Source organism: Phyllostomus discolor, chromosome 1 (genome assembly GCF_004126475.2).
Source record: "Phyllostomus discolor isolate MPI-MPIP mPhyDis1 chromosome 1, mPhyDis1.pri.v3, whole genome shotgun sequence".
NCBI lineage: Eukaryota > Metazoa > Chordata > Mammalia > Chiroptera > Phyllostomidae > Phyllostomus > Phyllostomus discolor.
Window position 1 is genome coordinate 180,402,547 of NC_040903.2, and position 22,452 is coordinate 180,424,998.

Consider the following 22,452-nt stretch of genomic DNA (forward strand, 5'->3'; position numbering starts at 1 on the left):
TCTTTTTCTGTTGAATTTGAATGTGTCTATCTCAGGTATTTGGGAATCAAGACGATGGGGTCACACAAGGGAAGACTTGGCTGAGAAGAAATTAAAAGGCAATTCCTGCCCTTGGAGTGACCTCTTCTACTTCGTGTTTCACTTGAAATTGACACCTAAACTCTATTTCCACGAGACTGTCTTCAAATTTGTAACATAAAGCTCATAAGCCAATAATGCATACAATTCCAAAATGTTTTTTCCCCTTGTTTGTTTGCTTTTTGAGCTTGAACTCCCCCCCCCCCCCCCCCCCCGCCTTTGTAGAGCACCTGTCTCTGGGAGGTTTTGCTTGGGCCAATATTTAAATTGGCTGTGTTTTCTGACTTCAAAACAGCTAGTGGTAGGGAGAGAAAGCTAAGATTTTTAGACCTAAAAATAGCAAAATAAATAATCCCCAGCTGGCTAATAAAAAAACAAGTGTATGACCATGTTCAGTCACAGGCCTGGAGTATAGCTCCCTCTGAGTTTCTTTCCTTAGCACTTTGTGCCCATGCTCTCACACTAGTAAATGCTGATCACTCCTTCCTGGCTGGAATTCTCCCCCTTATTCATTGCAGACACTTTCTGTGTGCCCCACCCCATTAGCCACTGGGGAGGTAAGGATGAGCACAGCCCTCTTGGTTCTATGGCTCCGGGACAGACACTTAGTCAGTAGTGAGTAACTTGTGGGGACACGGAGACGGTTGTCAGGGAAGGCCTCTCTAAGAGGTCATGGGTGCAGACCCTGTCAGATGAGAAGGTCTTCACTGGTTTCTTTTTCTTGCTTTGCATACGTGGTGTGGGGTTTTGGTGTCATTTCTCTGCAGAGGCCCTAAACGGAGTCTGCCGGATAGAGTTGTCTTTGATGGCTGACTTGCGGTGGTCACCTTTCCAAATCCCTTCACAGGGTCTCTCTATGCACCACAATAGATTCTGCTTTAGGAAAGCAGATTTAGGCACATCTGCTCAGGGGCGAATTTCTCCCCGCCCTCCTCATGGGGTCGCAGAGAGATTCCCACGCCTCAGTTCCGCCCGGCCTGGCTGTGGTTCTCTCCTCCTTCCCTCCCCTCCCTGCTCCCCTCCCCTCCCCTCGCCTCCCCTGAGGACGTGCTCACAGGCTCCGGGCCACTTCCAGCCAGGCGCCCTCCTCATCCTGAAATGTAAGGAGCGACCTTTAAAACGGAGGTTGGCCTTCCCACAGGTCTTCCCTGTGTCTTGTTTCTGGAAGCTTCAATGTGTTGAGCTCCTTTATCTTGTGCTATTGTAGCACCTTTTTTTGTTGCTTCTTCATCATTATTCCTCTGCTACTTTTTAAAATACAAGCATTTATACTAATTAAGGTTATAGATGATGCTTCTTCACATGTACATCTTATTTTCCATGTGTCTTCAGGATGATTTTTAATGGTTTGTCTCCCTCACATTCTGGCTTCTCCTGTTTGTGCTTCTGATATATTTGGCTAATTTTAGCTTCATTTGAATAACTCAAACCCACACCACATTATTGCATATGATTTCTGTTTAAGTACTTGAATCAGTTTCATTTTGAAAAAACCTTTCATTTTAGGTTTCTGCAAATATTTATTGAACACCCACCATTTCCTCGTGTTGGGACTGGATTTTCTCACTGACTCAGAACCTTGCTTCCAGCCCTCGGCCTTCCTGCCCTCCCCTCTGGGCTTCTCCCCATCCCGCCCCGCCACTGTGCCTGGGCTCGGGCAGTTTTCCCAGGCTGCTCTGGCCACGGAGCCCTCTGACCTACGAGCACTTATCACCTCCATCGCTCACTTGGCAGTTAGTCATAAACCGCTATCTGACGAGCACTGAATGTCGCATGTCTCTTCCATGATTGTAAATCTTGTCGTCTCTGGTCCCTGTTATCATTTGCTGTTGTATCTTCTTCCTCTGGTGCTCAAATATTAGAATTTCTTAAAGAGATAATAGTTCCTTGCTTTCTAGTTCTCTACCTTCAGTTTCCGGAACCTACTTTGGTCTCGAGTCCTCCAAGAGAAGTTAATTCCCTTTCTCAGAAAATATCGATCATGTGACTTTATCTGCCTCATAAGGAGAGGATATGAATTTATAGGTCTCTTGAAACAAAATGAGCTGACTGGCTTTCAGGGATTTGTAACCTTTTGGAGACGGAATTCAAACAGTTAATTATTAAACACCCCTCCTGTTTTTAAAAAACAGTTGCCCAACATATTGCAAAAGACTGTGCCCCAGGCTTTTACAGAACACAGCTTCTTAGCAGAATTCCTCAGAATATAAGTCAAGGGCAAAGTTTAGAATCAGATCTCACAGGCTTAGAAATCATTTCTGTTTATAGAGAGCAACATGATCTGGTCACAGGCCGCTCTCAGGGCTAGAGGAAGCATTGGTCACTCGTGTTGTTCACCTGAACACACACACACACACACACACACACAATGCCCCATGACTCTAGAAGTTCCACATTCCGCAGATTTGTCTCAACCTGTAAAGATGAAAGAAAACATCTGTCCAGTTATCTCTTTAAACAGCTTCATAGGAGGAGTTCTGCGCATGTGAGAGGAGTCAAGTTCACAGTGGAGGCCTCTGTCCATAGTGCCCAGCGATCCGGACAGGGCGTTTCAAGGAACTTAGCTCATCTTCCTGCTAAGAGTAAGTTGAAGGCCTGTACTCTTCATTGTGTGGTTGCTTTCAACAAAATTTATGAGAAAGCAAAAGGAAGTTTCTAAACTCCTGCCAGACGGCAAGTGCTTGGAGCACTGATACGGGACTAAAACCCCATGGAAAAGAAACATAACATGTTTAGGAAGAGACAGGCCTCTCTCTCGAGCACCTGAAACTGAAGCGTTTCCAGACCTTCCACAGAAACCCACAGGCAGTTCACACGGCATCACTAAGGTCAGAAGTGAAGGCCAGGCCTGCGTGACAAAGAGGACCTCAGCGACCGTCTCCTATTTGATGCTTATCCTGCGCTCTTGTCTTTCCTGTCGAGGCTGTTTTTGAAGAGCTCGCTTACTTTTCCCCATTTTTGGTGCAGATCAGCTGGTGTTGTCACCTTCTGGTAAAGTGATGGCTTTTCAAGTACAGTTGACCCTGGGACAGTGCAGGTTTGAGCTGGCTGGGCCTATTCATACGTGGGGTTTTTCCAATAAGTACACAGCTGACCTTTTTTATCCCTGAGTTTCACATCTGCACTTTCAACCAACAGCAGATCGAAAATACTTTCTTTTCTTAAAAAAGTTATTCCAAGAATTATTCCAAGAACTTGCATTTCTTTTTATTTTTTCATTTTTCAGTTATAGTTTGCATAGTGGTTAGGCAGTTACATCCTTGACAAAGTGGTCGCCCTGATATTCCAGTCCCCACCCACCCAGCACCATCCCCAGTTATCGCAGCATCACTCACCGCATTCCCTGTGCTTTGCATCCCTGTGACCGTTTTGTAACTACCCATTTGTATTTCTTAATCCCTTCACGTTCTTCATCCAGCCCCCCAACTCTCCTCTCCTCTGGCAAACATCAGCTGGTTCTCTGTATCTCTGAGACTGTTTCTATTCTGTTTGTTTGTTTATTTGGTTCTTTAGATTCTACATAGAGGTGAAATCATATGGCATTGTCTTTCTGTGACTGACTTATTTCACTTAACATAATACCCTCTAGGTCCGTCCATGCTGTTACAAATGGTAAAATTTCATTTTTTATAGCCAAGTAGTATTCATGTGTATATATCTCACAGCTTTTGTATCCACTTATCTCCTGACGGGCACTTCAGTTGCTTTTGTATCTTGGCTATTGTAAGTAATGCCTCAGTGAACATAGGAGCGCATATATCCTTTCTAATTAGCGTTTTGGGTTGCTTTGGATATATACTCAGAAGTAGAATTGCTGGGTCATAAGGCAGTTCCATTTTTAATTTTTTGAGGAATCTCCATATTGTTTTCCACAGTGGCTGCACCAGTCTGCACTCTCAGCAACATTGCATGAGGGTTCCCTTTTCTTCACATTCTCAATAACACTTGTTTATGTATTGATGATAGCCATTCTGACAGGTGTAAGGTGATATCTAATTGTGGTTTTAGTTTTAATTTCTCTGATGAGTAGTGACATTGAGCATCTTTTCATATGTATGTTAGCCATCTGAATATGTTCTTTGAAGAATGGTCTACTCATATCCTCTGCTCACCTTTGTTTTAAGATTTTATTTATTTATTTTTAGAAAGAGGGGAAGGGTGCGAGAAAGAGAGGGATAGAAACATTGATCAGTTACCTCTTGCACACCCCCAACTGGGGACCTGGCCCACAACCCAGGCATGTGCCCTGACTGGGAATCAAACTGGCAACCTTTTGGTTTGCAGGCCAGCATACAGTCCACTAAGCCACACCAGCCATTGTCTCTGCATACTTTTTAATTGGATTTTGTTTTTGGTGTTGAGTTGTATGAGTTCTTTATAAATTTTGGATATTAACCCTTTATCAGATATATCTTCTCCCATTAAGTGAGTTGTCTTTGTTTGATAGCTTTCTTTGTTGTGCAAAAACTTTTTAAATTGATGTAGTTCCATTTCTTTATTTTTTCTTTTGTTTCCCTTGCCCAAGGAGATATGTCAGAAACAAATATTGCTAAGAGAAATGTCAGAGATTTTTCTTTAGGATTTTTTTTAAAGCTTTTTTTTTAAAGATTTTATTTATTCATTTTCAGAGAGGGAAGGGAGAGAGAAAGAGAGAGAGAGAGAAACATCAATGTGGGGTTGCTGGGGGCCATGGCCTGCAACCCAGGCATGTGCCCTGACTGGGAATCGAAACTGCGACACTTTGGTTCACAGCCCGCGCTCAATCCACTGAGCTACGCCAGCCAGGTCTTTAGGATTTTTATGGTTTAAGTCTAACAGTTAAGCATTTAGTCCATCTTGAGCTTATTTCTGTATAGAGTGTAAGAAAGTGGTCACTTTTTTTTTTCATGTATCTGTTCAATATTCCCAACATCATTTACTAAATGGGCTGTCTTTGCCCAATTGTATGGTCCTGCCTCCTTTGTCATGTATTAATGCACATATAGGCATGGGTTTTTTTCTTAACTCTCCATTCTGTTCCATTGATATATTTGTCTGTTTCTATGCCAGTACCATGCTGTTTTGATCACCATATTTTTGTAGTACAGTTTTATATCAGGTAGTGTGTTAACTTCCAACTTTGTTCTTCTTTCTCAAGATTGTTGTGGCTATTTGGGGTCCTTGCAGTTCCATATAAATTTGGGGGTTATTTTATTTCTGTGAAAAACACTTGGTATTTTGATAGGAATTACATTAAATCCATAGATTTCTTTGAGTAGTATGGCCATTTTAATGATGTTAACTCTTTGTATCCCTGAGCATAGTATATGCTTCCATTTATTTGTATTTTCTTCAGTTTCTTTCTTCAGTACCTTATAATTTTCTGAGTACAGGTCTTTTTAGCTCCTTGGTTAGATTTATTCCTAGGGGTTTTTTTATATGCAATTGTAAATGGGATTGTTTACCTAGTCTCTCTTTGTGATAGTTCATTACTGGTATATAAAAATGTAACCGATTTCTACATATTTATTTTGTATCCTGCTACTATTCTGAATTTTTATATCAGTTCTAATAGTTTTCTGTTGGAATCTTTAGGATTCCCTCTACATATAGTATCATGTCACCTGAAAATAGTGACAGTTTTACTTACTCATTTCTAATTTAGCTGTCTTTAATTTCTTCTTCATGCCTAAGTGCTATGGCTAGAACTTCCTGAAAATACTGGTTTTAATTTGCAGTTGGTTGAATTCACGGATGCAGAGGGCTGACTTTATTGATGTATGCCATTTATATAAGGGACTCGAGCATCCTCTGATTTCTGCATCCATGAGATGTGCCTGGGGAGGGTGTCCTGGAACCAGTCCTGAGGTGTGACTGGTTAAGTTTCTGGGGAATCAAAAGTTTTATGTGGATTTTCAACTACATGGAGGATTGATGTCCCTAATCCCCATGTTGTGCAAGGTCAAGTGTATACCCTTGTGAGAAAATTACATATATATTCATGATATTATGTCTCTTTTTCATTTTCACTGAATCTGTTTAACTAGTTTCATGCATCAATTTTTTAAAAGTCTTTTGTATTACTGCAAGCACTCCTTACTCAGGTGCTTTCTGTATGAGCCAGGAACATTTTAAAAATAAACCAAAATTAGATACTGGGTAATTTTTAGATTGTCCTGCTATATAGCAGTGTTTTGTAATCCACCTTTCCTATTCTGTTGACTTTGTGTTTATGCATTTATAAAGCACTGTCAAATCGTGAATCCTAATTTCTTGAATCAGCATTTTGTTCAGAATTCCTGTCTCACAAAGTCAGCACCTGTACGAGTGTGTAGAAGGCTGGGTCTGAAGCTCAGGGACCCCTCGGTGCCCACCCACGCAGCAAGAGTCAGTGTCAGATAAGTTTCTTGATTCCCCGGCTATGACTTGGCTGGTTTAATAAGATTTGGGTTGACATCTTCGCAACTACGTATGATTAATAGCACTGTGATTTGCATACTGACCAGAGCCATGGGTTTGAGATTGATTTCCAAATCGGACTGACCTGTTATTTTTCTCTTGTCTAGTCCCTCTTGTGACTAACACGCATTTACAGAATGGCACAGCCTATGAGCATGAAACAGACTGCAAAGCCAACTGGACCACAGGGGACTGAACTGTTGACCCGGGGCTCATTAGCTCCATTCTTAAACCAGGACAGCCAAAGAGTCAGCCAATTAGTGAGTCACTTGGTAGCAGGGGCCAGGCTCATGTGCTGGTCTCGTCCAGACCCAGTAAAACACACATGTCCACAGAGCAGAGTGGCAGCTGTGAAGAGCAAGACTCGCATCCTTCCACTGGGCCGCAGTGACCATCAGTGTCACACTGTTTCGCACTGGACTTCAGAATCACCAACAATCTATCTTTTAGACATGCTGCATTTACTCTCCAACAGAAGAAAAAAATTACTTGCCACTTTTGTTCTTTTTAATGTTTAAAAATCTTGCATATTAAAAAAACTTTAATCATACTGTGTTCTGTAGCTAAATTTTTGCTTTGGCATTAGGTTGCAATTCATCTGTTTTGTTGGTGCATTGGGATTTATTCACTGCTGCTATTTCATTCCATTTGCAGGTGTGTTAGAATTTACCCATTCTCCTGTGCTGGACGTTTGATTGTTTCCAGCGTGTCACTGTCACGAGTAGCCCTACTGTGCGGAGTCTTGTGCCCGTCCCCTGGTATGCACGTGCCGGGGTCTCCGGGGCTTGTGCGCACACCGAGGAGTGCAGTTGCCGGCCGCTGGACTTTTACTAGATGACGTCCAAGTGTTTCTGAAGTGCTCTTTTCCCATTCACATTTCCACCAACATGGAGTGTTCCCAAGAGCCTAATCACTAGCAAGACCTGATGTTGTCACCCTGAAAGTTTTACACACATACTAGGTGTGCAGCTGTATTTTAATCATCTTTAAAATTTGTTTTTTCCTCCTTTTCTAGACTGCCAGTGAAGTCGAACAGTTTTCCGTAGATTTTGTGGCCATTCAGTTTTTCTCTCTTGTGAGGTCCACATCCTGGCGTTCTGTCCACTTTTCCTTGGGCCTGACCAATTGAGCACGTGCGCATGTTTATATTCTGGATGAGAATCCTTTGTCCACGAGGCGTGGCAACTTCCTTCTCCCAGTTTGATTTGCCTTTTTACCCTTTGAAATCTATAGTTCTCATTTTAATGAGATTGCTTTGTGTGTGTGTATACCTTAATACGCAAAATCTTTCCTCAGTGTCATGTAACTGCTCTTATGTCATCTTTTAAGAGTTTTAGTTCTACTTTTCCCACTGAAGTCTGGGATCCATTTGGAATTGATTTGGCCTGCTGCACACCCGTGTGAGGGCGTGGTCCCGACTCCTTAGTTCCATGAAGATGCTGCTGGCACCGTGCGTGGGAAGTCCCCGTGTTTCACCCTGACCTGCGTGCGAGGCTGCTCTCGGGAATGACGTTTCCATACGTGCGCACGTTCGTCTCTGCAGTCTCTGTTTGCACTCTGGCTATTTTGTTGATCTCGGTGCCAACATTACACTTTTAATGTAGTTTTACACTGACTTCTTGCTGTCTCCTAAGGCTACTGCCCCCTCCTTTACAGTGTTTTGGTTATTGTTGGCTGTTTGCTCTCCTGGGTTATACAAATGCTGTTTTCCAGTATTCCTTCTCAGAGCTAATTGAATTTATAATTAGGTAAGAAAGATAGAAACAAGACTTAGATACTCTGATGTTGACTCTGGTGTTTACTTGATTTTTACTTGATCATAACATTCACAAAATTTAGATTTGAGAATTTATGCTCATAAAGTGTTTTCTTCTTTATTGTGTAATATCTACAAACCATATTAATACAGATATGTCCAACCCATTTGGTTGGTTGTGCTGTTTTTATCACAAATTTAATTAACATTGAACTTGGACCACTTCCCCGAGCAGTAATACAGATAATGCCTGGCCCATGAAGCCACATGAGACTATAATTAGATCTCATGAAATAATGGCCTCAAATTATTTTAAGTGCTTGTAATTTTTAGTATATGCAGCTCATGCATAAATATCAACTTGGAAACTCAACTAGGGTATGTGTGTGCTGGTAACTGTTTACTAAGGGAACAGAGAATTTTAATGTATACATTCAGCCTGGGAAACTTTGTATTGTTTATTAAATAAAGTAGAGAAAGCAAGAGAGGAATCAGCACATGGGAAATAAGGTCACCAGATAAGGCTTTTTTTTTTTTTTTTTTTTTTTTACTGTTTCCTGTTCTGTGGCTCTGCAGTCCACTCTGAGAATTTCATTCCTCTAACCGAGACTGACAATTTCCCATTTCCTGTCACTCTATTACCTCCCCCATTCCTTTTTTGTTTGTTTTTGTTCTCCTTGGTTCTTGAGTTGCCAAACCAAAGCAGTTCAAACAGATAAGCCCACAGTTAATTTGTCGAAGAGCACGGAGCTTTTGGTAAACAGCTTCTTCCTGGATATTACTGCGTAGAGAGGACTGGAACTTCATCAGCAGAGTGTACCAAATGTGCTAGGTCTGCACCCAGGTAGCCTATAGCGAGTCAAGGCATCCTCGCTTGTCTTCACAACTACATAGCTACTACAGAAACATGTTATTCATGTTATTTGTTGGGGGGCAGGGGAGGAAAGCAGGATATTTTTTTAATTGGTATTGACATTTTTAGAATAAAGCAGGGCATAGATGGCAGATGTGCTGGGTAAAGCTTTTAGGAGACACATTCAGGATCAGTGATGATATTGTGTCACAGACAGATGGATTCCAGAGAGCCCTGTTCTCTTATTTTGTCAGTTATCAGAGTGGTGAGAATGTTACCATGTTTTAAGTGATTGGTGGTAGAACCAGCAGCAGCCCTTTTCAGACTTATACACATGGTCCAGCAGGGAAGGAATAGGAGAGGGCTGCACTCCAGAGGATCAAAAAAACTTGAGTTAAAAAGAAAAACCTAGCCCTGGCTGGCGTAGCTCAGTGGATTGAGCGCGGGCTGGGAACCAAAGTGTCCCAGGTTCGATTCCCAGCCAGGGTACATTCCTGGGTTGCAGGCCATAACCCCCAGCAACCGCACATTGATGTCTGTCTGTCTGTCTCTCTCTCTCCCCCGCCGCTTTTCCTCCCTAAAAATAAATAAATAAAATCTTTAAAAAAAGAAAAACCTAATGTTTTACTGGGAAACTACCATATTCAATGTATCAGTAGGCACATTGTTGGATGCTTTAAACACTTTATATAACTCTGTAGGGTAGTTCTCCAAATAAATGAAGTCAGGAACCCAGGTTGGTCTGATCTCACTTCATCACTAACTACTAACTAATCAAAAGCACTTTAATAACACGTTTAACAACAAAAAAAGGACAAATATAATCTGCCACATTATTGATTTTTGGCCTGTGTAACAGCAGGTCAAGAACAGCAAGTGGCTTCCTTTCAACAAAGTTCATGTCTCTAGGGTAATAGACGTGTTAAGTAGATAGTGGGAATCCTTTCATAATATGTACATATATCAAATGACCAAGGTGTACTTCAAACATCTTATAATTTTGTCAGTTATACCTCAGTAAAACTATGGGGGAAGTTTGTGTCTCTAGGTCTCTGACTTTTGTCAAGTTCAAGGTTGTGCAAAAAATAATTTGCACTAAGTTAGGATTACTGATTAACTACATCGGGGGCTTCCAGGTGTCTAAACTGCTGATTTAAGAAAAGTGGAGTCCGTGGAAGCTTGGTCTTCCACATGGCACTGAGTCACACAGAGCGGAAACCTGAACGGTGTCTCTGGAGGCCCCAGCCAGCGTGCTTTCCACATGCCGATGCCGTCTCTGTAGAAAGGCCACCACCAACAGGGTTCCGTCAGGACTCATGGTTTTGTTTTTTAAATTTACTTTTCCATTACAGTTGACATACAGCATCAATTTCAGGTGCACAGCGTAGTGATTAGATGTTGAGATACCTTATGAAGTGACCACCCTAAGTCTAGTACCCATCTGATACTATGGTTACTACATGATTGCCCACATTCCCTATGCTGGACTTTACATCCCTGTGACTATTTTTCTAGGTGGCAATTTGTACTTCTCAATCCCTTTACCTTTTTTTCACCCATCCCCTCAACGCCCCTCCCATCTGGAGACCATCGATTTGTTCTCTGTGTCTATGAGTTTATCTATTTTGTTTTTTTAGATTCCACATAAGCAAAATCATACGGTATTTCTCTTATTTCACTTAGCGTAACTTTTTAGCTCTATCCATGCTGTTGCAGACAGCCCGATTTCATTCTTTTTTCGGCCGAGTAATAATCCATTGTTACGTACATACATCTTTATCCATTTATCTACTGGCAGACACCAAGGTCACTCCACACCTTGGCTTTGTAAATAATGCTGCAATGAACAGAGGGGTACATCTATCTTTTCCAATTTGTATTTTGGATTTCTTCAGATAAATACCCAGACTGGAACTGTTTGGTTATGTGGTATTTCCATTTTTAACTTGAGGAATGAAAGGTTTGTTTTTAACCAGACTGGATAGGGAGATAGAAATCTGGCTTCTACTTCCAGCTCTGCTTTGGCACTAAGGAACTATAGCTATGTGACCTTAAGTAAGTCACTTGGCCTCTCTGAGCCTCATCTATAAAATGAGGTTGGATTGTATGATTTTTTAGAAGAGCTAATGTATGTGCAAGCCCTTGGCAGAACTTGCAATGCATAGTCGCTGTGCAGAAAAGACGTTCATTTCCTCTGTATCAAACTGGGCGAAGGCTATAAAAATTCTGAGTTGTAATGACTCCTTGATTTCCAAAGTAACCATCATTATATTCAATAAACAAATATGTATTAAGTGATCCTAGGTAGAAACTATGAGGCTCAGACCCAATTCTCAAGGAACCAATAATTTATTAGGGATAATAGGCACAGTCAATCATAATATGGACAATTGCCCTTATGTTCCCAAAAGGACCAAACTCAGTGGCAGTTCAGAGGAGTAAGAGAAAATTTCTGGCTACAAAGAAACTTCAAAGTATTAATGGGAGAAAGAACACTTGAGCTCTAAAATACTAGAAAGGTGACATTTGGAGACCTAGAGACTGGAAGAGGTTTGTGGATGAAGACATCCAGGTTTGGGACAGAAGATGGGGATGGGTGGATGTAGTTTGTCTGGACAATGTGATCTGTCCAGTTTGACTGGAATGCAGGGCTGTTGGCAGACAAGGATGAAAATGTGAAATGGTCAACAGACCATAGAAGACCTCTGCGCACTTGACTGAGGACTGGCATTTATGCAGTAGGCGAGCAGGAGTCATGGTGCTGAAATATAGGCAGTGTTGTGCTGCGGCCGAATTAGAATTAATCTCAAAACCGCGGGGAGGTCAGTGGGCCAAACCAGAGGGAGACAAACCAGCAGAGGCTGTTCTCACTTGCGGGGAGGTTGTGGGATGTCCCAGTCTAAATGTAGTTTAAGGTTTTTAGCAAGCCATTTTTACAAGTTGGTGATCTGTACTTAAGATGAGGAGACAGACTATATTACTTAAAACTTTTATTTTTAATGGAAAAAGAGTTAAGTTTTGGAGTGAGGCCCGGCCCCAGAGTACAAAGAAAAGCCATGGAGAACGTGGTCAGAGCTCTGCTTTGTGAGGCTGCTGCATCGTAACAGGCACAGGGCACAGACCCAACCTTCGGTGTCGGTGGGAAGACACCAGGCTGGGTGAGGGGAAATCCGGGAGACCTGGCCGGGTTAGAGGCGCCAGGTGAAGGAGAAGGTTCAGGACTAACGATCCGAGTCTGAAGGTGAAATGGTAGCATAACAGGGAGTAAATTAATAAATGTGTGTAGTGGTTTTTTAAACCAAGAGTCATTTTGCGGTTTTAAACAAATTCTGCCTGTAAATAATGTGTTTATCTGTCATATTTTTGTTTGTAATTACATTTCCAACATTTAAGTATTATACAGTTCATTTTTTTAGTAGGAAAAATTAGAAATTCTCAATTTAAGGAAGAATCTGTTGGGTTGGCCAAAGAGTCCACTTAGTTTTTTCCTTAAAATAAAAGACACATTTTTCATTTTCACCAATAACTTTATTGATTTTGATATTTTTTAGTATATCGGCTACCTCCTGTGTGGTAGAATTCTGATTGTTCTCAATTAATGTCTTAATTTGAATCCCTATCAACTCCAACTGGTCCACCTGACCGTGGAGGATCGTCCAGCGACAAATCTCCAGCACAAAACCTCACAAACCACTTTAGAGACGTTCTGTCAGTCACGGCACCTTCCCCATATCCTGCACCAGTCTTTTTTTTTTGCACTTTACCTTTCTTGAAACAAAGCATAATATGCTGAAAATGTTATGTTCCTCCACCTTTAATATTAATATGGCTAAATGAAAATTCACCGATTTTGATAATTTTTTTAAAAAGGCAAGCTGTTACGACACCTGTCACAATACAGTAACAAAACTGTTTCAAATGAAGTTAAAGACCAGTAAGCACTACTAGAGTCTTCTCAGGGGAAAAACCAAATGAATCATTTGGCCAACCCAATATCTCAGAGATAAGTATATCTATTAACACTTTAGAATAGTAGAAAATTGTTTCTCATAACACAGGATGTAGGCAAAGTACTTCCAGAAGGCAAAAGTTAATTTCTACATTTCTACAAAGTTAATGTTATGTAAACCATAAAAACAAGAAGTACATAAAGAAACATTAAATAAAAGATTCTGCTTTTATTTAAAATAAAATGCATTTATACAGTCTTTAAACCATGGATTATTGGACAATACTGGTACCCCGCCCCTCCCTGGCACCCTTACGGGCTGTGTGAGCTAGGAAGTCTTTGACTAGCACCAATGCGGATTGTAACAGCGCAGCAGACTAGGGTACGGCCAGTCCAGGCAGTGGAGTTAAGGGCATCGTGGCAAATCACAACTATATTGAAGTCATTCTTAATTTAGCAGATATTAAAACTGCACATTAATTATACATTTAAAAGCATTTAATTAATGTAAAGATGCTACATATCTAAGCTGTTTGCTAGTTGTAATTTTTTTAAAAACTGTACAATTTTATAAAATTTGTGTTTGTACATTAGTTACACAAAATGCATACTTCATAGACCTTTACTTCATATTGTAATGCAAAAGTTGCATATTTTAGGCAGACAGTGAATATGCTGGTGAATACTAGGTGTTGTAATACATATAGTGTAAAAATAAAAATACAAGACCATATACATACATGCTTATTCAAAGACAAAAACAGACAAACCAAGCATAACAGATTAACAACATTTTCCTTCAAGGTTAAAACAATTACATTATTAAACATTGAGGCATCTTTCGTAGGCCTTATTTTATTGGGGTGGAGGGATTCAAATGTCTATCAGAGTTAAGTAGGATATATTTAAAAATACAAGGTCAAATTAAACATACATTAAAATACATGCATTAAACATGATAAATAGACTTCATATAGTTTAAGCCCTGGATAGCTATAAAATAGATGGCTTGAGTTTCTTAGTTTGGCTAGCTTAAATCAGTGACGGTTTGCTCCTGATTTGCCCACTACTTCAGTTTTCGAATCTTGCCCTAAGGAATGTGTGCCGTCTTCAAGTTCATATACTGTATCATAATAGCAGATTAATAGTCGTGCTTGTTAGTGCACATATTAACTGGTCTGGTAAGGCAAAAAAGTTTTCATGATAAAATGATAAATTTCAAGCTTACTTTATTAAGCAGCATATAAGAAACAACAGCTTTTAAAGTTAAATATTGTTATGGCCATGGAGTTTCATTACACAGTTCTTCTATTCACACCCAACCACTGGTAAGTTTATAGAACATCTCTTCATCTAGACTCTCGTTTTGGTCTTTTGCCCGTGTTGAGAGAAATATGTAGCCACCAATGAATTCATGAACCACTTTGCAGTCCACTTCAGTACAAATGAAGGACAGTCGCACTTCATCCGCAAACTCCACAGTGACCTGGAACAAAGACAGAGAACTGTTGGGTCCAGGAAACCTCCACCAGGTGGGTGGGTCCAAGCGAAGCTGCGGTGCTATTTAAGTTCTGCCCAATCACAAAATACTTGATCCTCAAATATTCTTTTCTAATCCTAAACTTAATAAAGGCTCCAGACCAAAAGAATAAGTCAAAATTACCAGCCCCTCCCCAACTCCTTTTTAGTTTTCTCGTTCTGAAAAGGAAGACGAGGGGTTTAGGTCATTAAGTTCCCAAATGGTCTCTGGTGATTCAATTAATGAGAATGTCCCTCCTCGAGTCCTGGGAGAAAACCTACTTCCTGTGTTTAATTTACTATTTGCTTTAGATATTTAACCTTTAGGTATCATGTTTAAATATTTCAGAAATACGAGAGTCTAATGAAGTAACAGGAATTGATACAACAAACCTAGTGATCTTAAAACACATGAGTAATTAGTAAAAGACTGTTTATTTTAAATGACATTCATGTACACTCCAAGGCTAGGGGCGGCATGATATGCAGCAGTATTAGGTTTTAGAGCCCTAAACATCTCAGTTTGAATCAATTCTATTACTACGTGTGTGACCTCGGACAATGACAGCCCTCAGGCCTCTACACTTTAGTGTCCTCAATTGTAGGGTAGGGGTAATCCATCTAACTCACAAAGCTGCGGTGACGTTTGGAAGTAGGGTTCAAATGTAAAACACCTACTGCCATGCCTAGCACTAAGTAGGCATTTAATAAACAGGAGCTGTTACTGTGAGTGGAAGGGATTTATCTATTATTGAAAGACAACAATATTCTAAGTATATCAATATATTCTTAACATTTTTTTAAGTTAAAATTTTGTTTTATTTATTGATTTTAGGGGGAGGGAGGGAGGAGGGAGGGAAGGAGGAGAGACAGATTGAGTTGCTGTTCCACCCATCTACGCATTCACTGGTTGATTCTTGCATGTGCCCTGACCAGGCATCGAACCTGCAACTTGGGCGCATCAGGACGATCCTCCAACAACTGAGCCACCCATCCAGGGCTGTTCTTGAATTTTAATAATTCTAATACTTAGAATTTCAAAGTAGGAAGTGAATAACCATGTTTTATACTTTAAGAGGTAATGATACAAAACAATCTTCAGAATTTATAGCGATTTTTATTCTTAATTTACTAATTTTTAACAGTATTCAAGTAGTATTGTTATAGCTTACCATTTTTATTTCCCAATTTACATTCCACTGTTTCATGTTACTGAAACGCCACGTTTTGATTGCATCTCCTGTGCTGGCATCCATCCTAATCAGTCTGTTGTATGCAATTCCAATAAGTTCTTCTTTTTTGCCCCCTTGGAACCTGTAGCATTAAAAACACAGTAAATAAATGTTTAAAAACATCTCAGGGGTGGGAGGACCTGCTGGTCTGTTTTTTCTTTAAGAGGTGTTCTCTTTAGCTCTAAAAGAAAGTGCTAGCCTTACTTATACAAGTAAAAACAGAAATGCAATCATTTTGAATTTTTAATGTAAAAATTACATGTATAGAAAATACTTTCTAACAATCTTGAAATATTACTGTGAACTAGGTTAATGGGGTCTCAATTAGTAGCTTTAAATGTTTGATTTCTAATTACATGAAGCAGATGAAGTGGTGAGGCGCAGATTAAGGTTTACACACAGGTGCTGGATGGAACCACTGACCTTGCAATGAAGTGAGTGATGCCAAATTCCGGCAAGGACTGCCACGCTTGAATAAATCTCATCTTGGCCTCAATCAGGCTCATTTGAGCTACATTCTGATGGGCCTCCAAAATTCTTGCTGTTATCTAAATATGATGGAACATCAACATCATTTTTACCGAGACATTACTCTTTCATGGTAGACTCAAGACAAAAGATCGAAAAATTGAATTATATGTCCCACCCCCAAATTGTATGTTGCAAGAGTTGGAATTAGAAAGTTACATTTGGGAATTTTGGTAAAATGACCTCTCAAAATAAACCTTTACGTATTTCTTAATTTCAGTTTGCATATATCAAGAAACAAAAAGTACTACTGGGAGTACAGAGCTGCCATTCTTGACACATATTCCAGTATACACATCTACGATACTTCTATTATAGAACAGCATGTTCTAATCCTCATATACATGGTACGTTTTAAATTTAGCATCACGATATATGATCAAAATGACTACCTAGAAAACAAGTTTCTAGCAGAAATATTTATTACCATAATTTTAAATTTTTCTAAGGGAATCATTACAAAAGTTAAATTTTAATTTAAATTATACTCACTTTGGGAAGGCTACTCCCACAAGGAGTGGAAGGAAATTAATCCATGAGAGGAGATTGTAGCTAGGGCTTTAAAATGTTTTATTTATCTCCTTTCTTTTTTGGTAAATATGGAGAACTTACCAAATCTCTTATATAGCCTGGCTGCAGATGGCAATGCGAGGAAAAGAAAAGGAAGCAGAAAGAAAAAAAAGGCAATCAGAAAAAAACCCCGGCAATGAAGCAAAGAAAAAGTTGCGGTAACCTGCAAACCAAAATTCTAGCCAAAAACCATGCAAAAAATTACTTTAGGTGGAAACCAAGCAAAGTAAATGCAAGCATGAAAATGAAAATGAGGAAGCAGTGATTATTTCCATTTAGAATATTGAGAAAACACTCCATATTGTTTTAGATTGTTAAGTGTTACTAAAACTAATAAGGGTGGAAGGTTGAGGGAGGAAATAAAAAGAGCAAATACCCCCTTTCCCCTTCATGTACCAGGTTCTTACTGATTAGGGTAGAGCTAATTATTTTAGTAGTAAAATCAAATTTAATATTTAAAAGCCTTCAATATTATCTCAGATTAAGTCAGATAGTATGATTCATGCACTGCTTTTCAGAAATAGGTTGAAGGCATAAAATAAGTGCAATGACCATACTGTTTCTTTTAATTACACAGGAAAAGCAAACCCCTCAATTACCATCTGTTTTTTGCATCCTTTTTCCTGGAAGGGAAAATAAAGAGATGCCATACGCTACACTAGGACTGGTGGCTATAAACATATTAGTCCATTTCAATTTGGATTAACATAGATAAAACATGGAAAAACTCCTTTCTTTAAAATGTAAAATCCAGCTTGGGGGTCACATTCATGTGAAAATATCCATGGCAAGTTTAATTAATTTAACATGGAGCTTTGAGGAATTCAAGTACATTTAACATGACAAAGGCTACACTGATGGACCCAAAGGAAAACCACGTGCTCATGCCCCGGTGGGGACAAATGGCACCAGGCCTACACATCTCCCTGACTGACCCCTGGACATGCCACCGGGTGACACAGCGAACGGATAATCACTGCGCACTACGGCCAACCACCAGCACAGCACCTGACACACAACTGCAACCGCACTTTCCCCGATCAGCACTTACTAGGCGTGAGGGCAATACCTGGAGTCTACCTTCTGGGAACATGTGTAAGTCTAATTAGGGAAAGGAGGATTAAAAAGGAATGTGCATTTGAGAAAAGGTCCCTGTGGAAGACAGGCCAGGAGGAGCCTTAGCCAGGGGCCGCACACTGCTGCCATCCCGCCTGTTCAGGGCAGTCAAACACTCACTGTCTCTGTCCTCAAGAGAATGTACAGTTGATAGTTTAGTTGAGAACTTTTTAAAGTGAAAACTACCATTTTGAAAGTTTCTGAAATACAAACACCTTTCTCTGACAGCTAAACCAACATTTGGCCATTTTCAGTTATACTTTAATATCTTTTTTCATAATACTTGATAGTGAAAATAAGATCACTAAGATTTGAATTTATTCACTGCCTTTGAAGGCATATGAATCCTTTCTTTTTTTCAAATAATCTTTAAATGAAATTACTAAGAATAAAACTAAATAAATTAGTATTTGATTCACTTTAACTTACAATCTACATTCCACAAAGCTCCCCAGGGCAGCATTTCCTTCATTCCTCACTACTCCCACATTGTGTGGCTGTGGGGGGAGTAACTTCCATGCAGCTTACACAGCCTCAGAAACTTAAACACAACTACTTTGGTGACTGATGCTGAACACTGTAGACTTCTGCTTAAGTGATGTCAGACTCGTATGATAAGCATTATATTTAAAATTAAGGATTACTAAGTGCCCTCGGTATTTCACTGGGCCTCTTCAATGCTTTAAGATTATTCTTTAAAGATCAAAATGAAACTAGATAAAAATAAAATGTTTATTTTAAAGGTCGTCTCCCCACACCCCAAACTGAAGAAGCATTTTCCTTTTATGGCAGGATGTTTGGTGCAGACAACACTAGGGGTTATCCCAAGTGAAATTCCCCTGCGAAAACCTTCCATGTTGCACCGGAGATCCATTTTCCTACACAGCAATCCTTTTATAGTATTAATTTCCAGGAAAGGATTCTAAACAGAGTAAACAAAGGTGGTGAATTTCAATGAGAATTCACCAAATTCTGTCACATTACGCAAATCTTGGTTAGGTTTTGACTGTTAATGTTAAGAAAAGATAACGTTAAAATGTAGGCTATTTCTACCATTGTAAAATTTATTTCCAAAGCTGGAAAACTCCATTTCAACAGCAAGAAGAGTCAATACAGATTTTTGGGGAAGTGAATAAAACTGCATAAAGGAACACAAAGCATGAAGACCACATTTAATTCCCTGAATGAACACCCCCAGTTAACAGAATGGTTTTACTCAAGTTGTTTAGAATAAATATACTCCCAGCTCTTCTACCTCATTATATCCATCTATTAACACGATGGTTGTTTTTTAAATGGCCAATTTAAACTGACTGAAGGCTATTTATTTATTTTATATTCTAATCACCTGATATGAAATTAAGACTACCAATTAAGACTAAAAAGTTTTAAAGGGAGGAACCTAAATTTAAAATATGTGTACAAAATTGTAAAACAAACCAGCAGAAAAGAGTAAAGGAAATAAAATGAATCAAGTACCTGCTTGTTCTTGTACTTTTTTAGATAGCGTGGGGACACCAAACATTCGGGATTTATATCAGTTGTGATCTGCTCTGGTATTAACTGAGGATCTGGATTTAAATGCTGCATCTTCAGAAAGGAAAGAATATTCTGAACTTCTAGGTTATAAGAACTGTCCGCCATGGTCTTGCCCTTGGAGGCTAATCTGCAGGCTGCCATCCAGTGGGCATACTGTTTTTCCTGTTGAAAAGAAATATGGAGGTATGAATTCAATGGGTCCTTTGAGTATAAAATATAAGGATGACTGCCTAATTCCCTAAGGGATTAAAGAAAAATTGAAGGTTACTTTTTTTTACAACCCCTCCACCCCCCACATCTGAGGTTTACTTTTAACTGGAAAACTTACATTGTCACAACGAAGCCAGATTTCATTCATGCCCTCTGCAACTGGAATCAGGAGTTTAATGTTAAATTTTTGGCCTGAAATGTTTACATCTGGAGTGACTTCACATCCTGTAATAAAAAATCAATTATTAAAATGGTCAAATTTACTTTTAAGAAACCCCAAGTCAATAAAGAGATCCCTCATTTTCTTTACACCCAGTGATTTTGCTTGGTGTGGAGCAAAGAGTCAGAGATCTATGGGAGAGGAGAGGTGATTAATGGCACAGAGGTTGTGGCCCTTGCAATTCACAAAACTGGACTAAGTGAAGGAAGGGGTCCTGTTGAAAGGATATTACCAAAACCACAACTTGCACCACAAGTTTTGATAGGTACTGCTTTAATATTATCCAGATCTTTGAATATTAAGTTATTTGGGATTTTTAAGTTTCTTAATATATAAGGATTTAAAAATATCTTTCTATTAATCAAATTCTAACTTGTGTGTTTTTGTTAAAATAAATGACTTAATATGCCTTAAAAAAGTGTGTGAGGAGGATTAGCCAGTTTGTAAGAGTCCTATATGGGGGGCCTGTAAGAGGCAGCCAATTGATGTTTCTTTCCTTCTTTCTCTCTCGCTTCCCTCCTCTCTAAAAATACATAAATAAAATCTTTTAAAAAAAGGCATGGGCCCTGGCTGGCGTGGCTCAGTGGATTGAGCGCAGGCTGGGAACTAAAGTGTCCCAGGTTCGATTCCCAGCCAGGGTACATTCCTGGGTTGCAGGCCATAACCCCCAGCAACCGCACATTGATGTTCCTTCCTCCCCCCCCCCCCTTTCCTCTCTAAAAAAAAAAAAAGGCATGGTAGCTTTCCAGAAGAAAACAGAATTATTGAACATATACCCAGTTACATAATGAAGCAATGGTTTATGCAGTAACCAGTATAATATAATGAAGAAAAGCTTTACCATCAGACAGATTTGGGTTCCAGACCTTTCTCTACCGCTTAATAATTATGCCCAATTTATTTAATACTGCTAAACCCAAATTTCCGAACTTTAAACTCTGCCCCATAGGGATGCTATAAGGATAAGTAAGATAACGTACATGTCAAAGTTCGCTGAAGGGTATTCCAACTGTCTGTACTTAGTTCATGTCACCCTCAATGTGTCTTAAGATCATCCAGGAGGCTCTATAATGACAAATGTGAACTGCGAGCAGGGCTTGCCACTGCTTTGCTCTTTGCACTGGAGCAACTTCTCTTGGCACAGAGTACAAAGAACACAGTCATCAACCTCTATACGTCTACCACAGAAGAACAGATGTTAAAACTGTCCTTTTTTCCTTCGCATAGAAATGCCATTTTAGATAAAGGGGATACTCCATTTCTCTCCAGAAGCAACTCCTAACATTTGGTGGACTTTCTCCCCGTCTTTATTTTTTAAAATATTTACTACATATAAATAGCTACAGCATTTAACTCCCTCTAAACAAGCATTAGAAACTCTGAGGAAGTTGTACGGCAATGGGTTAACATGTAATGTTAAAACAAAGAGAAGTTTGAATATAGACATCTTCTGAAAAATTCCATTAATTAGGCCTTTTAAAAAGTAAAATGCCAAGAAAATTAAAAAGGGAGTGACAGCGTGAGTGGTGACTCGGGTGCTAGTGTGGGCAAAGAGGCACTCACCGGGCCACGCCTCAGACAACACCCACTCCGCGCCACCTCCGTCCCACAGCTCCGTGGCGAGATGCTGGACTTCCTTGTAACCCAGGTACTGCTTCTCCGAACTGATCAATGCAAACAGCCCATTTGGATCACAATCTTCAGTCCTAACTCTCTTCATACTCTTTGGGGGACGCTATCTATCCTGTGATCCCTCAACTTTCTCCCCACCAGCAATGCGTTTTCAATTTCATTCCTTCTCCCCAGTCTGGCCTGGATGCCATTCACCAGGTAGCACCTTCGGTTCCCTAAACTTATTGTCCTTCCATTATACATACTTAGCAAAACCTTTACCCTGGTTCAATGCAACCCTCTTATCTTTTATTTGCCTATACTCAGGCTGTTGAGCACTCCAAGAAGGGAGGGGGAAAAACACAAAACTGAGCAGAGACAGGTTCATTAAAAATTCAGGGATTCTAGCCTCAACCCAGCCCCTGACACCTGCAGCCCTGTGTTCACAGACATTCTCAAAAATGTCTACCTCACTCTTCTCAGGCCTCTTCTACCACAAACTCTCAGGGGACAACCTCACCTATTTTTCCAGGTATATGAAAAGCCACCAGGAATGAAGTATCCCAAGTTTCCTGCCACGGTACCAGATCAACCTCGCTGCCCTCGCTTCCACACAGCAGAGAGGCGTATCCCTGCTAAGGCGCCCCTCTCTAAGTGCATCGAGTGTTCTACCGTCCCTGGAACCTTGCTCATCAGAGGTCCTCTCCCTCTCCCGGGCGGGTTTCTTTCCACTGTGACCTTTCCATCAGCACTTAACTTCCTTGACTTGCTCCCGTCTTAAACCACAAAATGCCTCTCTTTATACCTGTCTTGTTACTGCCCTCTGTCCTCCTT

General features: G+C 40.0%; 1 protein-coding gene across 9 annotated transcripts in view; it reads right to left on the bottom strand.

Annotated features, from left to right (window-relative positions):
• Positions 1-13,283: 13,283 nt before the first annotated feature.
• Positions 13,284-22,452, bottom strand: part of FERMT2 (fermitin family member 2) — a 77,292-nt gene continuing 68,123 nt past the window's right edge. For 5 of the 9 annotated variants that reach the window (XM_036010117.1, XM_036010115.1, XM_036010114.1 and 2 more), the window contains 7 exons: positions 19,906-20,012; positions 19,518-19,739; positions 17,522-17,545; positions 16,965-16,985; positions 16,248-16,372; positions 15,765-15,906; positions 13,284-14,560 (listed from right to left, as the gene is read on the bottom strand). In XM_036010117.1, coding sequence (XP_035866010.1) covers positions 14,387-14,560; positions 15,765-15,906; positions 16,248-16,372; positions 16,965-16,985; positions 17,522-17,545; positions 19,518-19,739; positions 19,906-20,012 — 815 coding nt within the window. In that variant the 3' untranslated portion in view covers positions 13,284-14,386. The remainder of the gene's footprint in view (positions 14,561-15,764; positions 15,907-16,247; positions 16,373-16,964; positions 16,986-17,521; positions 17,546-19,517; positions 19,740-19,905; positions 20,013-22,452) is intronic. The other 4 variants (XM_036010118.1, XM_028505678.2, XM_028505679.2 and 1 more) reach the window with 2 other exon arrangements.